The sequence below is a fragment of the Vigna umbellata genome, chromosome 1, assembly GCF_029865625.1.
Source record: "Vigna umbellata cultivar VRB3 chromosome 1, Vumbellata_1.0, whole genome shotgun sequence".
Classification (NCBI taxonomy): Eukaryota; Viridiplantae; Streptophyta; class Magnoliopsida; order Fabales; family Fabaceae; genus Vigna; species Vigna umbellata.
Window position 1 is genome coordinate 95216903 of NC_142165.1, and position 15979 is coordinate 95232881.

The following is a 15979-nucleotide window of genomic DNA, read 5'->3' on the forward strand; positions in this document are numbered from 1 at the left end:
GTTAATTTTTACAAGGAAAATAATGACGAGGTTGTTATTCTAATATCCCAAAATTTTATAATTTGAATTCCAAAATCAATTTAGTAAACAATAATTATAGAAACATGAATAGTAAATAAAAATATGAACAGACTAAAACAGTGAAACTCAAATAATAACAAACAAAATTCATAATTGAAATTGAAATATCAAATAATTTTATATAAGTATTATGTATTTTAGGTTAAACTAGATCAATCAGATTTAAAACTGTAAATTTATTACTCAAGTTAATTGTGATTGGATACACTAAAAAATTCAACACAACTTAAAAAGTGAAATTAAATCGAGTTGAACAAATTTATAGATTTCCACTCAGTACCTGACTTTTACGATTCATTTATCTTTGAAGAAGCACTAACGACACATTTTCTTAACACACTCAATCTTTGACTATTTAATCGGTATCTCTTTCGTTTTCATACATTTTAGCGAATAATATAATTTTATTAGGATTAATTAATTAAAAAAACGCATTTACGATAATTTCGAGAGACAATTTGAAAAATATTATTTCTTAAAAATACAAACAATCATGCAATAAGAATAGGTGTTTCACGAAGATGGACATGATATTTCTAAACTAAAATGTACAGTGCCATTTTTTGGTATTAAATAATCTGATGCGATGAAAGGTTTGACAGGTGCTGATAGACAGCAAAATAATACCGAAGTTGAACAACAAAAGGTGCGGTGTGGGGGACACAGAAAAAAGGAGTTATTTGTGCTTCTTCATCAGATAAATAGCAAAATATTATTGGATAAAACCTACTATTTCAGATATTAATTCTTCATTTAAACTGATGACTTAATAATAATACAGTAAAAGTTGATCAAGATATACTCAAATACTGATTGAAAAACAACACCCAAATCATGTGGAATTCTTCCATGCCACTCATTGTCCCACCTGCTTGCTCAAAGGTGGTGGTTATTAATAATCTCTACCTCTTACTTATCTGACTTCTCTTTCCTCCATCTATCTATTTCTAATGTGACAGAAAACAGGAAATGGAAGAATACTCCTGAACTTGTAATCACAAAAAGTTTTATCATTATTTTTAAAGTAGACTTCTTTGTACAATATGTTTCCCAACTCACTGGACCTCCCTTTGTGTTGTCCCTATCATACACATAAATACATCATATCTCAAATGAAAACTTCTTACACAACAAAAACAATATTTTAATCAAATTTCATGAATATGGCTTTCTCAAAGATGAAAAAAGTTACCAAGAAACTTTTTTCAATTTTAAAGAAATCATGTTAGTAAAATCTATATTAAAATAATGTTTTTATTGATAATTCTTTTTCTAAACAACTGAGTTGAAAATGCTCATGTAAGTATGTACTGTGGCATTTTGATGATCTGGTTTTGGTTTGCCATCAATTTTGTGATTTGGTTGGCGAGGAACCTCAGAAGAGGAAACGTTCACCTTCCACCTTCCGAGAACATTCAGCAAAATACTAGGTAGATAAAATTGAACACCAAGAACATAAATTTGAGCCCGTGGTATTTGGTCACATTAATAGATTTGATATTTTACCCTGATTGTTTGTTTCGTAGACAATTAATTCCCTTCACCAGATCTATTACTGCATGCGTGTAGTTAATGCTTCTCGTCCTTCATTTCTATGGTATGCAGTGCATTTGACTCTATCTCGTTGAAACAGTTAAACCCAAAATCATGAATACCGAAGTCCTGACAGTCCAATAACCAAGCACAGTTGTCCTCCCAAGATGGTACCAAACCCGTGTTACTGTTAGTATTATTCTCTAGTTTGGGTGTTGTGTCCCATAATGCTTCCATCAGAGGAGTTTCATCCAGCCACAGGGTGTTTAACAGAGAATCGTCACTGCAAATGCTATCTAGCAAAAGTGAATCATCCCCAGAAGAGTTTTCAGCTTGGGATGAACTTGAATTCTCCTCTGAGTTGAGAACCCCATCAGTTTCCTTCACCTGATCGAGGTTATTCTCAGGCTGTGGCAAATGCTCTGAGGGGGAGGGTGAACTATCCTGCGATGCTGCTTGTTTAACGAGAGGTTCATGAGTAACGGGATCAATACCCATTTTCAGGAGTTTTTTCTTGATATGTGTGTTCCAATGGTTTTTAATCTCGTTGTCCGTTCTTCCGGGTAACCTGGCAGCAATTTTGGACCACCTGAGATACCAATCAACCGTATATCAAAATTCATTATACACGTGCCAATCATATCCAACATGTAATTACTTTAGGAAATACCAACAGCTTAAACTGGATCATCATCATTTATCTTGTAATTTGCATTGTAACTCATGACTAAGTTTTAGTATTCTTCAATATGAATATCAGTTCCAACGATGGAGTAACATTTTAGCTTGAACATTAATTACGCAGGTCAATGAAGTGCTGCTTTCCAAATTCTTACCTACCATTTGATATGCATGTCTGAACAATTCACATATACCACGCAGAGTAATAGTGTTTGAGAGTTTGAGAATAGAAAGATGCTATTACTATGTTGAAATGTTATAAATATGTTAAAACATATCTACTAGTAAACCAGGCAAGGATTCAATTGCTTCAGCCTCAAGTAGCCTTTTGTTTGAAAACAAGGTTTGAAATGCGTTGCCTTCTTCAACATTATTAATGGTTTAGACTTGAAGTCACAGTAGTTAAGGACTAAGTGCCTTCCAATATACTTTAGGAAAAAATGGGATCTTTTAGCTGTTGAACATAGGGAAAATCCATGATATTCTTGGTGAATGCATTGTGTACAGGAACGGTCGAAGATGTAATAAAATAATAAATAAGCTAACAAAATCCATGGTAAAAGCAGTTTAGTATTATCTTGAGGTTTTGATTTATGAATGATCTTAGTTGTAAAAAGTGTGGTGATGTAAGAATTGTTGAGAAAGAGAATGCATTGTGAAACATAAAATACCTGTTGCCAAGACGGGCATGGAGATCAATAACAAGTTGCTCCTCTGCTTGTGTGAGGAGTCCTCTCTTCAAGTCTGGGCGAAGATAATTAGTCCAACGAAGGCGACAACTCTTGCCACAACGCCTAAGGCCAGCAAGCTTTGGCACAGCACGCCAACAACACTGGCCATTGGTGAGAATGAAGTTGATGAGCTTCTTGTCTTCCTCTGCAGTCCATGGACCTTTCTTCACCCCAAGTTTGTCACAGCAGGGTTGCCTCCCCATACCACTTGCACAAACAACAACACTACCAAGCTAATCAATGCAATTTCCCACACTAATGCAAAAGTCTTACCAACACAAGCTTGTAATGAGTAATGACCCAAAAGCCCCACTCCCCACCCACCTTTATATAAAGCCCTCTCCCTTTCTTGCCTAAATTATTAATTACATATATGTGCAATAAAATCATGCATAGAGAGAAAATTAAAAAACAGGGGGAACTAAACAGGCAGGGTTAAACAGGAGAAGGTTGAGGGCTCCACCATGGGTTGTGAAAGCTACGTGGGAACTAATATGGGGTTTTCTGGTGTTTTTAGCTACACAAATGGGTGACGCTGAAAGATGGGTGACCCAAAGGCAGAACTATATGTAAGCATCCCAAACAAGTATTAAAATAATGTGTAAAATAATTATACCTCTTAAAAAATTTTCCATTACGAAATGCAAATCCACTGCCCTGATTTCACTCTTACTCCACCATTTCGTCATCACCACGTTTACGTGTCCCTTGGCTTCAGTTTATGATACGGTGAGGGCGATTGCTATAGGTCTTGAAACTCTAGTTCTTTGATGTGATCAAAGAATACCGATCCAACGCTGCAGGATCATCGAATCAAATAGGGACTGGTTGGAGCAACCAGGTTTCCTTGATTCTAAGAGTTCAGAGACATTCCTGAAGTACTAGAGTGGACAACGATCTCCGGAGATTTCAAAGCCACAACTTTGTTTTCTCCCCAGTAAGTTACAACTCCCGCCTCACTCCTGTCCATGGAACTGACTATCATTAATGCAAGTTACGAAAATTTATCCAGACAAACATTTATATGCGTAACCAATTGTAGAACCGGTCCAATAGGCCACGACTTCAGCATATTTGGAATTATGACTGTAGGTGCTCAAGAATAATTTTACAAGTCACACCTACGAAGAGGATATAGATCTTGCATATTTGTTAAGAGGGATAGATATTGACATCCCAATGAGAAAACATTGATGGATTTAGGTAGTGTTCGGTTGCAGCATCTACCAGTTGAAGCAAAATGCAAACGATAAGGAATAATGGACTAATGATGTATAAATCAACGGTTATTTCCTTTCAATTTCTCTGATCAGATAGAATTTGGGTCAACTACTTACATTTTCCCGTCTACTTTTATTTCATCGAACAGATAGAGGGCGCTTCGAGTCGTATTTGGGAATAAACAATAAAACGTGAACAGAGGAAGGAAGATAGACAGATACGATTCCTTGTTAAAACTGAACCACGGAAGAGAAAAGCCTAACCTGATACGGTCATGAAAAACCATCTCAAAATCAAAATGATTATGTACAAGCTCGTGAGTTATTTTATGTATACCATACTTTATGTAATAGAATGGTTAATTCGTTACTGAATCTGGAATAGATCATATTCAACATATTAATTTCACAAGCTAGATATGATTAGCTGGAGAATATGTATGAAGTTCGATGACTATCCTGGTTGGGTATCTTTGACACGAACTGGACAGAACTTCTTCCACCTACGCCAGATTATTTCTAGATCGTTCCATTTTCAGATCAGCTTCGTCTCAGATTGGTTCATCGATTAGGCATTCATTCAAATACGTTTCCTTTTTTTTAATACAAACGCACTTCTACAGTTTACTTAAGCATTAATAAAAGAGTAACATACTCACAAACAAGTAATTGGCATAATTATACACGTCGCTGAATCCTAGTCAAGAGATATTTGGTTTATACCACTTGTAAGCACTATATCATTTTAAAGTAGATAATAATTTATATATGAAAGTAAATAAATATTAAGTTGATTAATTCTATATTAAATATAAAGGTCCTTTTCCGTAGAATCACATTTTCATCGGTTTCGCGTTTAAAACGAGTGTATAATCAAATATATTTTAATTAAATCTATATACTCTAGTACTCATCATCCATGATCAATCATGTAACCCTACCATAACTATATGTAATATTTGAAGGTGCATAATCAATTAAATACATGATTCATAATGGATTTGCAACTTTAAAAAGTAAGTTGCATTTGCAATGTGTTTTATCTTGGATTTTTTTTTAAAACAGATATTTGGATTCGTGAGTGTTATGCGTAAGTGCTTTGAAAAAGTAAGGTGCATAATCGATTTTTGATTCCTACCTTCTCATTTGTAAGTGCTTTGAAAAAATAACAAAATGAAAAGAATAACATTTTGGAGAAAGCAACAAAGTCACACGGTCCAAATCTTGTCGAAGAGAAGAAAGAAATCCTTGTGGACCATACATTTCAACAAGGATAATCTAAAACAATCGTATTTAATTCCAACCAATTCAGCTCATTCCTTCCTCTATGCAGAAAACAAATTCATCTGATAATAAAATATTTTATTCAGGCAACTTCAACTTCTTACATCTGCGTTTTCTATTTTTGGTAGAGTGCAAATATTCTTATGAGTAATTTTATTCAAGCTACATATTACAGTGAGATTATAAACGTATTGTTTGAATGAATAAAGCAGGATAATATATGCATTTTGGTATGATGATAATGATGGAGAGAGTTTCAACATGACATTTTATTAGATCACCCACACGGCACAGGTCGGAGCAGTTACCAACCAAAAGTTTCTGTCTTGACTTGTAGGGCTTCATTGCTTATGTATGCATTTCATAACCAAAATTTCATTCTTATTATCTTAAAAATCATGATGGATTCAACTCGTGACGAAACCGTCGATTTGCACTAGTCAAATTTGCCAAATTTCGAGTTTCAGCACTTGTAACTATTATATCTAACGCAATTAAATTAATTGTAATATGTGATTTCATCATGGTGAACTCATCGTAGAGAAATTCGATCTACGTTATCCAAATATCCGTTTTGGATGGCTACGTGTACAAAATCGTATTTAAATACCATCTTGACTTGCAAGGCAATACACAATACCAACCTCCGCTTTTATCTGTCGGAGCCATACACGTATAAGTTCCCCATATGAAGGCACGTAGAATAGTGAAACTTCAATCACCATTGTGTAAAGTTACGAGGTGAAGGTATTCAGAATCTAATCTAAAATACCTTTTTTTTAGCTGATTAAATGAAGAAAAGAAATGGTTGCTTACTTTAATGAATAAAAATTAGCGAGAAAATTAAGACATGATGAGTTAAGCAAAGATGTAATTGAGTACTAATTATGGAAGTTAGGTAGAAAGACGTAGAGTGGTATGGAGCATCGATGTAGAAGCTAATTCTTTGCTTGCAAGTTGGATCTGTCTGCACCCATTACTGTAGAGGTTGTGAGTTCATTATCAGATTCTCCACCACGACGGTTGCCTAACATCTTCACACCACTTCAACTTCAGTTTCGTTCCTTTACCTTTTTACTTGTATACATTTAAAGACTTCATTACATCAACAAAATTGAAGTTGACATACAAGAGCCAATACATTAATTACGAACAAGTACCATATAAACGACTTGGATTAGGGACGATGATCATTGATTGTTGATAAATGCATTTTTATGTGGACTTTAGGTCTTCCCTTACATTTTTCTCCATATGATAATAGTAGATGAAAGTTACAAACAAAGCTAATAGTCTATGACAATGGAATTCTTGGAAAACAAGTGCGACTGTCTTATAGTTATTTTGCATTTCATTTTTCTATATCTAAAAGTTGTAAACAAAAAAAATTTGACTTAATTAAGTTTCAAATCTCTTATAAAGTTGAATATTTTGAATTGAATTTTTATTAAACTTTTAGTTTAATTAGTATTTTGGTTCTTATATATTTAATCATATGACTCATTTTGGTCCTACACTGTGTTTACTCAATTGAGTTTAATTATGAATAAATTCAATTTGATCTTTTATGTTAAATTAGAAGTAACATTGTTTGAAAGGTGTTATATTTAAAAATCTAAATCATCTTTTATTTTGGGATTCTTTTGTTTAACAAATAGCATGTTTCTAAATTTTACATATATCACTTTTCAAATAATTTCACTCGTTTTAGATTTTGACACATAACATTTTTTATTTTAAGATGTGACACCTTTTAAATTTTGATACGTGGTATCTTCTACGTTTTAACATATGACATCTTTCAGATTTTAAATCGTGACACTTTTTAAATAATGTTAAGGTCAATTTAATGAAAAGGACTAAATTGATTCTATTTAAAAAATATTGAGACTCAATTGAGTGTATATATATATATATATATATATATATATATATATATATATATATATATATATATATATATATATATATATATATATAAATGAATCATAAGTCTAAATATAGGAACTAAATTACTAATTCAACCTAACTTCTTTTGATATATTGAATGCTATTTTTTTTTTATATTATTATCTTACTTTGTCGTTTTACTTATCATCTTGATTACTTGACTCTAAGTGAGATCTTTTTTATTCATATAAAATAAATATTATAATTAATATAAAATAACAACTTTTTTTTATTATTTTAACTAAAAACATATTAGATAATGAGATTATTATGTTTCAAAATGACTTCCAAGTAATTTCCTACGACCAAGGAACAATTATAGTCAAAAGGATGTATGTAAAGTGACAATCCCTTAATATACAACATTTTTAATGAAAGTAATATCAATAATTTGCAGTTTATTTTATATTGATTGTAATATTATTTTATATTAATTACAAAATCTTACATGTGACAAGTAAGCAAGATGACGACATAAGATAACACTTAATTATCCAATAAACAATAAAAATTTAATTAAAAATATAAAAAATTTAAGTACTTAATAAATCAATAAAATATAATATAAGAATCAATTTAAAATATCCAAATTAATAAATTTAAAACATAATTAAACCATAAAATAAATAAAGTTACAAGAATATAATTAATTTTTCAGTAAGTTATCCTTCATCTTTTATAATACTTAGTTAAGTTATATATTCTTCAAGTGTGAATGTGTACTCATACACATCCCTTAAGAGTGAATAAATATTTGCATATGACATCTTTGGAGAATTTAGTTGACAACAGGGCCGGACTTTCATTGTGACACAGGGTCTTTGCCTTCCAACTTTTTTTATATTTATATAAGTTAATATATAATTTTTTTAATTGTAATATATTTTATATATGTAACACCTCTAATTTTTTTATATATTTATATAAAGATTTTTGACACTTTTAAAATATTTGTGAAAGATTCAGCACTGGTTGAAAATAATTGAACTGTGGGCATGACTAGCATATAATAATATCATTAAAATGTGATTACTCATTGATGCTCTATCTTGTGAGCTTATACTCTCCGCTATTAACTGGCTTTATGGAATATGTTGTTAAATATTGATGTGTGTCATACCTATTGAACCAATATTCTGTCACATAATCTTTCTCTTTAACAATAGCAAAATGGGATATATTCAAAGAAACCTTCAGTTTAAGTTCTCAAAGAGAAAATTTACATATACAGTAATATGTCGTAAGTGTTGTTCACTAATCATATTTAAACTTTTTAATTTATAATGTATTAGATGAACCCCGGACAGTCCCAGACAGAACATGTTGGACGTCCGGCCGGACTCGAGCACTCAATTCGGACGGCCATGACAGGTAGGTTTGCGGGGGTGATTAAGGTAAAACACCGATTAGAAGGTTGGTCTCGGGATTGGGCCGTGATTAAGGTGTTAATCGTAGGCTCATGGCCAAAATTATAAGTACAAGTCAAAGGTAAGAGGTAGACAGATTCATTAATTGCACATTTATTGCAGTACTAAAACAACCGTCGGACCTTTTACTGACTTAAACATCGGAACACCTTTAACAGATACCTCCCAGGCGTACAGGACGGACGGATATCGACCTACGAAAGAAAGGATCACGAGAAGAGACCGGACGGACGTGACTGAGAGCCCACGATTTAGGTGACTCGACCTCAAACAGGAACATATAATATACAACGCATTTAATAAATGCAAATTATCAAAATAATGCTCCAAATTTAATTAAAAAACAATACCTGTTTATAATATTGTATATGTAATTTTTATCCGTTTGTAAATGGATTACAAAGGTGAAAAAGATACCAGGATCGCCTCTCTTATGTAAAGTGAAGCTTTATAAGAAAGTTAATATCTTCCATGCTTAAAAAGTTGTCTTTTAAGTGAGAAGTAAGGATAGACTATAAGGTTTTTAGAAAACCTTCCAAATTTGAGTCCATGACATTTGTGTTTTTGGCTATGAAAGGCTTCTTTCAAAGTTTCAATGTTTCCTTTCTATTTTCAATGAAAACTGAGAATAAAGTTAAAGATATGTTGGATGAATTTAAAAAATATTTTCTTTGAAGATGTTTCTGAAAATCAAAATGAATTTTGAAAATAATTCTGAAAACCGTTCTATATTCGAAAAAACAAAATAATTACTTTTAACGTTTCTAAAATATATTTCATTTATGTTGCATGTTTGCACTTGTGTTACTTTCTCTTTGACAACCAACATTATTGTCATTGTAATCAATCATATAACAATCATTGATGCTAGTAACGAATCAATCATATAATAATTGTCTTTCACAACATTATTGTCGTTCAAAATATAATAACATTTTTTAAATTATTTGTATAACTATAAGTTTCAGTTATAAAATAACCAAAACCTATATTAGTATAAGTTTTGGTTATACGATGAATCGAAACTTATTTTCCTATCTAGGATTCAATTTTTAGGAAAGTTACTTTCCTGTCATAATATTTTTAGACTTTGTGCTGATGCGAACTCTTTGTTTTCTTTTCTTGATTTATCTCTTGTTTTCTCTTTCGCATTTGCTTCCTTCATTCGTAAGTTTTCATCATCATGTTTAAAGAGATCTTTGATGTTCATTATCCTTATTTGTTTATTCATTATTTGTTTACTATTTAAAGAGCTCTCATGCTTGAGTGTTTTTTCATAGTGAATTGTTTAAGACTATGTTTCTAGGTTTGCATTCCCTTTTTCTAAACCCTAAAAATGATATGAAGATATGTTTTATTTATTTCATTTTGTATATGTACCATAAAAGTGTGAAAATAGTATGAAAATCTATAATTCAGTACTAGTTGACAATTTTTTACTTATGTAATTGTTGCTGGTTTATTTGATGATATTAAATTTTTCAGTTAATTTTTCAGGTTATTTAATATACTGAGAGTTACTCAATGAAAATATTTTTTTTAAATACATAACATGCTTCAATTGTTTAAGAAATTGAAGTCTATTAATAGGTTTCCATTGTTTTTGAGATCCTAAACTTTTTCATTTATTTTTATTTTATAATTTTTTTTGTTGTTTTTGAGATGTGCTTTAGAGATAATCTAAACCGTTGAAGATTATGTTTTGATTTAAAATTGAAACCAAAATATCTTTTTTTTTATCTCGATTTAATATATTCGATACGAAACTAAAATATAAAAATAATTTATGTCAAAATCATTTGTTGTACTAGTTTTAAGATTATTTTTTTTCATTTGTTTATTTTAATATTGTTATGGTATATTATATCTAGAAGCCACCTATAGTTTAAGAACTAAAATAAAAAAGACTTCTATATTTTTTTCTCTCTTAATGTATCAAAATTTCTTTTAAAAAGAAAAATTATAACAAACACAAAAACTCTAAAATGAGTAATATTTCAAATATAATAATTAATTTTGATATATCTTACAAGGCTTTTTCTATTGAAACATTTGTCGTAAACCTAAATATTAGAAGTATATTACAAAGTCGTGCATATAGTTTTTTTGATGAGAAATCCTATAATATATTATTATATAATTTTCATATTATATAATATTAAAGCTTACTACACCTTAAAGTAATTAATACATGAAATTGAGAAGGTAAATGCGTAATTAGTTAGTAATGTAATTGACAGTGAGGAGAAAGGTACATAATATTTATTAAAATCACATGGATGAATTGTGATGGAAGATTGATGTCATGAAATTTATTAAACCACTATGTGTTAGTGTGACTTTTATGATGCACGCTTGGAAAGTTTTCTTTTTCATTAGAGTCCTAACAAAGAATCAAATTTTCAACAGTGTAATTGATGGTTAGATTACAAAGCCAACTCTGACCAAAAAGTTTCACACCACAAAGGATTTTCGTGGCTTAAGACGACTAAACTATCTATATTTGAGTTTTGGATGGTAAGTAGAAAAGTTAAGAACAAGCTTCCAAGTACAAGTTTAATGCAAATTAATGAATCTTTCATCAAATAATATCACTTTTTTACTGTACAAATGGATCTCGATGGTAGAAGACAGCTGCATTCCATTAAAGTTTTCAAAATTTAATATAAATTGATTTCAAGAAAATTCCAAAAAGAAAAAAAAATGCAAATCAAATATTAGGAAAAAAAAGGAAATAATTGTCCTTATCTCATCGATATAAATTTCTTTTTAAAAAATTGATTAGTTACCATGGACACTATGAACACACGTGTCAACATCATAATGTGTGTTATTTATTTAGCTTAAATATTTTGTGAGATTTTTATTTATCATATATATAGAGGTTAAATCAGACTTCAAAAGTCTCTTATAAAGTAATATATTTCTGGTCGTGGTGTTCTTTTGCTTTTGGTTATTGTACTTTTGTGGATTTCTTTTCCGTAATTTTAAAAGTATTAACTTTAGACTATGTTGTTAATTTATGTTAAAAAAAGTTGTCACCGATAATATATCATGCTGATGTTATAATATTTTCATATTAAAATAAAAGTAATATATTAACAGAGAGACTTAACAAATACAAGAAATAAAATGTAGAAAATCCCATATGTGTAAGGACAACAGATAAAAAATAAATAAAGAGATATTTCATAAGTAACAACGAACTATCAACATGCTATTTTTGTGTTTTTTCTTTTATTTGCTTTCCGTATTAATATACTATACAAAAACTCAAATACGATATCATATGAATTGTTTGTGTTATTAATCATATTGAAAATTTATCTTCGTGATATTAAATATCAATGTATCTTATTGGGATGAAACTCCAAATTTGATTGCACAACACATATAATATACACTGTATAAATAGTAATATAACTTTTTTTTTCTTAATATATTAATATTGGAGTATTGTGAGATAATTTCATTTTTTTATATATATCTTTTTATGATGTAACATATAAAATAGGGTAAAATTTAAAATCAAATTAGTAGTAACTTAATGTGATTGTTTTTCATCTATATCATTTTATATCCAAATGTAACTTCTCTAATCCCATATTAGAATCATCAAAACACTAAAATAATTTTAAAATTATATAATCGTTACGTACATTTAATAAAATTTTATTAGCCCAATTACAAAACAACTAATGTACTAACACTACTACACTGTAATCAACATACTTATCAACATAGTTTCTATACTGCCTAAAATTATGAAGAAAAAAAAAAGATTACTTAAGCCTTGTTTGAAAAGTGCTACTAATTAGAATAATTTAAAACAATGATTTAAAAAAAATGTTATCTTAGACAAAAAAAGACCAATATACTATTTTGATATCCAATTTTTTTTACACTCATTTAACATTATTTTTCTTTTACAAATATTAGTTATTTTATGATTATTTTACTTTTATAAGTTATCAATAATTTTTTTTCAAAAAAAAAGATAGCATATGAACCTATACTCCATAATTTAAAACTGGTGTAAAAAGTTGTTGTTTAAAGGGGAAAATGGAGTAATGTCTTGATTGTAAAAATTTCCTTTTCTGTGTTGCAGCATACATAAAAGTTAATGCTCACAATTCTTGAAGTAATCAGAACAAATAATTGACATCTTATATCAGTGTCTGATTGATAATATACAATTGACCTACAACATCTTGTATACAGCTCCAACAAAAATTTCCTTCACAGTCCGACAACTTTCCAAATTCAACACATATTGTCTCAGCCTTCACTTTCATCAGATTCCTACATCCCTTTAACCAAGAGAGATGCATAACACCAGATTGAAGTTCCATAATAAAAAAAAAATTATAATGTTCAAACTTTTGTACATATATAGGATTAATTAACAAAATATTACTGTTGAAGCTCATTGGTATGATAAGTTATCAAAAGTAGCATTATCTTGACTTGTAATTGAATATTAATCTTAAGAAAAAGTTTTTAAACCATATAGAACTGAAAGATAGGTAAGTGATTTGAAGAAATTTGATTCTTGAAAGAAAAAAGAAAGTGTTAGATTTGCTTGCAAATTACTGAAGTGGAGCGGCAAAACCCTGTCCATCATAATAAATTATTATTTTGGTATAGACTTAAAGATGTTAGAGAATAGAATAGGGTTCATCCAGTTTGAGTTAGACCCTTTACCTGTGAGATGACACCACTTCAAACTCTCTTTTCAAACTTACTTTCAACTTTCCCAAAGGTTCCACTCTTATAACTTCAAAACTTCTACATTTCACGAATCAATTTTCCACTAATACAGGTCGAACTTGGATACAAATAGATTCATCTTTCCATGTTTTGAATATCACACTAAATAAACTATTTCTCGTAAATATAAATATAAATATGAACAATATTTGATTTTTTAAATTGGATATGTGAATGAATATATATATATATATATATATATATATATATATATATATATATAATTTATGTATTTTTAATATATAGCATTGACTTGGTTTCTCTTAATGTACTTCTAATTTTTTTTATAATTCCATAGCTGTTAACTTAAAAAATTAAACATCTAAATTAACAGTTTAAATTTTGTCAAAAGAATTATAAATATTACAAAACAAAAAGGCGAATCAACAGCAATTGATGATTTTGTAATTAAAAGTGAAAAAAAATAGAAAAGAAAATAACACGTCTTTAATTAAGTGTTTGAAGTAACTTTTTGAGGAAATAATTTGTACAAGGTTAAAAAAAGGAAAAAGAAAAGAGCCGCTTTTCGTTAAAAAAGAAAGAAAGAAAGACCTAAAACTTCTTTCGTTCTAATTCTCCACACTTAAATTCTTTCTCCCCATTTTTGAACCATCTCTTGAGTAAAGGATTATAAGAGTCATACAATTTTTAGTTTGCTTCCAAAATTTTTATTTCAAATTTCAAAATGAAAATAACTTGTAAATTTATTAGATAAAGACTTGTCTCCTCTAGAAGGGATTTTAAATACAAGGGCCTCATGATTTGACAAAATAGGGTAATATAAGTGGTAAAATTTATTACGTAGAACAGAGAAGGGATTCCACTAACACATCCAATTGATTGCATTGAAGTGGTAATATGAAGAAACTACGTTCATATGTAAAAAATCTCTTGTCGAGACTGCATTATTCATAATCCTTACTGTCAGGTCTCGTTAAACGTACTTAAAACCCCTTCTCTTAGGCTCATTTAAAACGCACTTAAAAACCCCTCTGAACGGACGCCAGGTGTCAAGCAGCGAGGATTCGAAAATCAGATAGTGGAAGGCAGGTGTCAGCGAGTGAGCGGACGCTCGTTTTAACGAGAGAGAAGCAAAATCTGATTTTTCTGAAATTCCCGTTTCACTCACTCTGCATGCATCTTCTTCCCAAACTCTGATCTTTTCATTTTCTCCTCCTTCTTACTAGAAACCCTATCTTCTCTCTAAGGAAACTCACCATTTCTCTTCTCCGATCATCATTCAGAGACCGCAGAAGCATTCTCGGCGTTCCAAGCTTCATCTTGAACCGACCAAGTTTCAAGTTTGAACGGGTAAGTGTATCTGTCCTTAGTCGTTAGTCTTCTGTTACATGCAAACCAAGTTCTGGTTGCATGCGGGCGTGTAACCTAAGTTATTTTTGGTTTCATGTTGTTTGGTTTAGTTTGAAGAGTTATTGATCGTTGAGGGTAGAAAGATTGTAGTCGGACGAACCAAAACCTACCCTTAGGACGTTCAATCACGTATCCAGGTAAGGGAAGCTTATTTAATTTAATTTGTATGATTATGTGATGTATGCGCGTTCGTTGGAATGACTGAATGAATATGTTGTATGATGGTTGAGATGTTTGAACTATATGAAGTATGAAAAATTGATTATGTTATGAATGTGTAAAGTGATGAAGTTATACGTTAAGAAATGAAATTGATTATATATGAATTCTGAATATGAATTTCCCTATGATAATGTACGTTCGTCATTGAATGATCCTTGACCGTTCGGTGTTTCTAGTAGTCTTGTTTGAAATTTGATTCTTTCATTTGGAAAGAATCTTAGTTGAGGATGAGCGTCTTCTTGTGATAATACTGTGCTTGAGCGTTCGGCCAAGCGTAGTTGCATCTGAATATTCGGAGAAAAACATAAATCTTGTATATGTATGTATGTAATTGTATATGGTAATTATTCTTAAACACAATTCCTATAAAATCTTATTTACCAATCTTTTATGTTAAAAGATTAGTAGTGCTCGGCCTCATATCAGATTCTCATAATGAGTGGTGCTTGGTCTTATACTAAGCGCTAGTACTCGTTTATAATTAATCAATCTCAATGAAACAGCGTTCGTCCAAATTCAGTAGAATCCCCTTTACCGTGTTTGGTCATTGACCGGCATTAGGCTTCTGTATATGAACTATTCTACGTATGGTTCTTTAAAGTCTTGGCACATCTATATTAGTTGTATCCGACCTAGAGTCCCCGTACCTGATGTATTCTTCGAGTGTTAGCTGGAGTTCACGAGAGTCAGTTCATTTAACTGATTCATG

The 15979-nt window shown here is 30.4% G+C and overlaps 1 protein-coding gene across 1 annotated transcript; it reads right to left on the bottom strand.

Moving 5' to 3' along the window:
* Nucleotides 1–916: 916 nt before the first annotated feature.
* LOC124828928 (MYB-like transcription factor ODO1) lies at nt 917–4816 on the bottom strand. Its single transcript, XM_088104893.1, has 3 exons — nt 3643–4816; nt 2967–3251; nt 917–2203 (listed from the first exon to the last, which is right to left on the bottom strand). Exons 2-3 carry the CDS (start codon nt 3227–3229, stop codon nt 1651–1653), a joined length of 816 nt encoding a protein of 271 aa, XP_087961019.1. The 5' UTR covers nt 3230–3251; nt 3643–4816; the 3' UTR covers nt 917–1650.
* Nucleotides 4817–15979: the final 11163 nt, after the last annotated feature.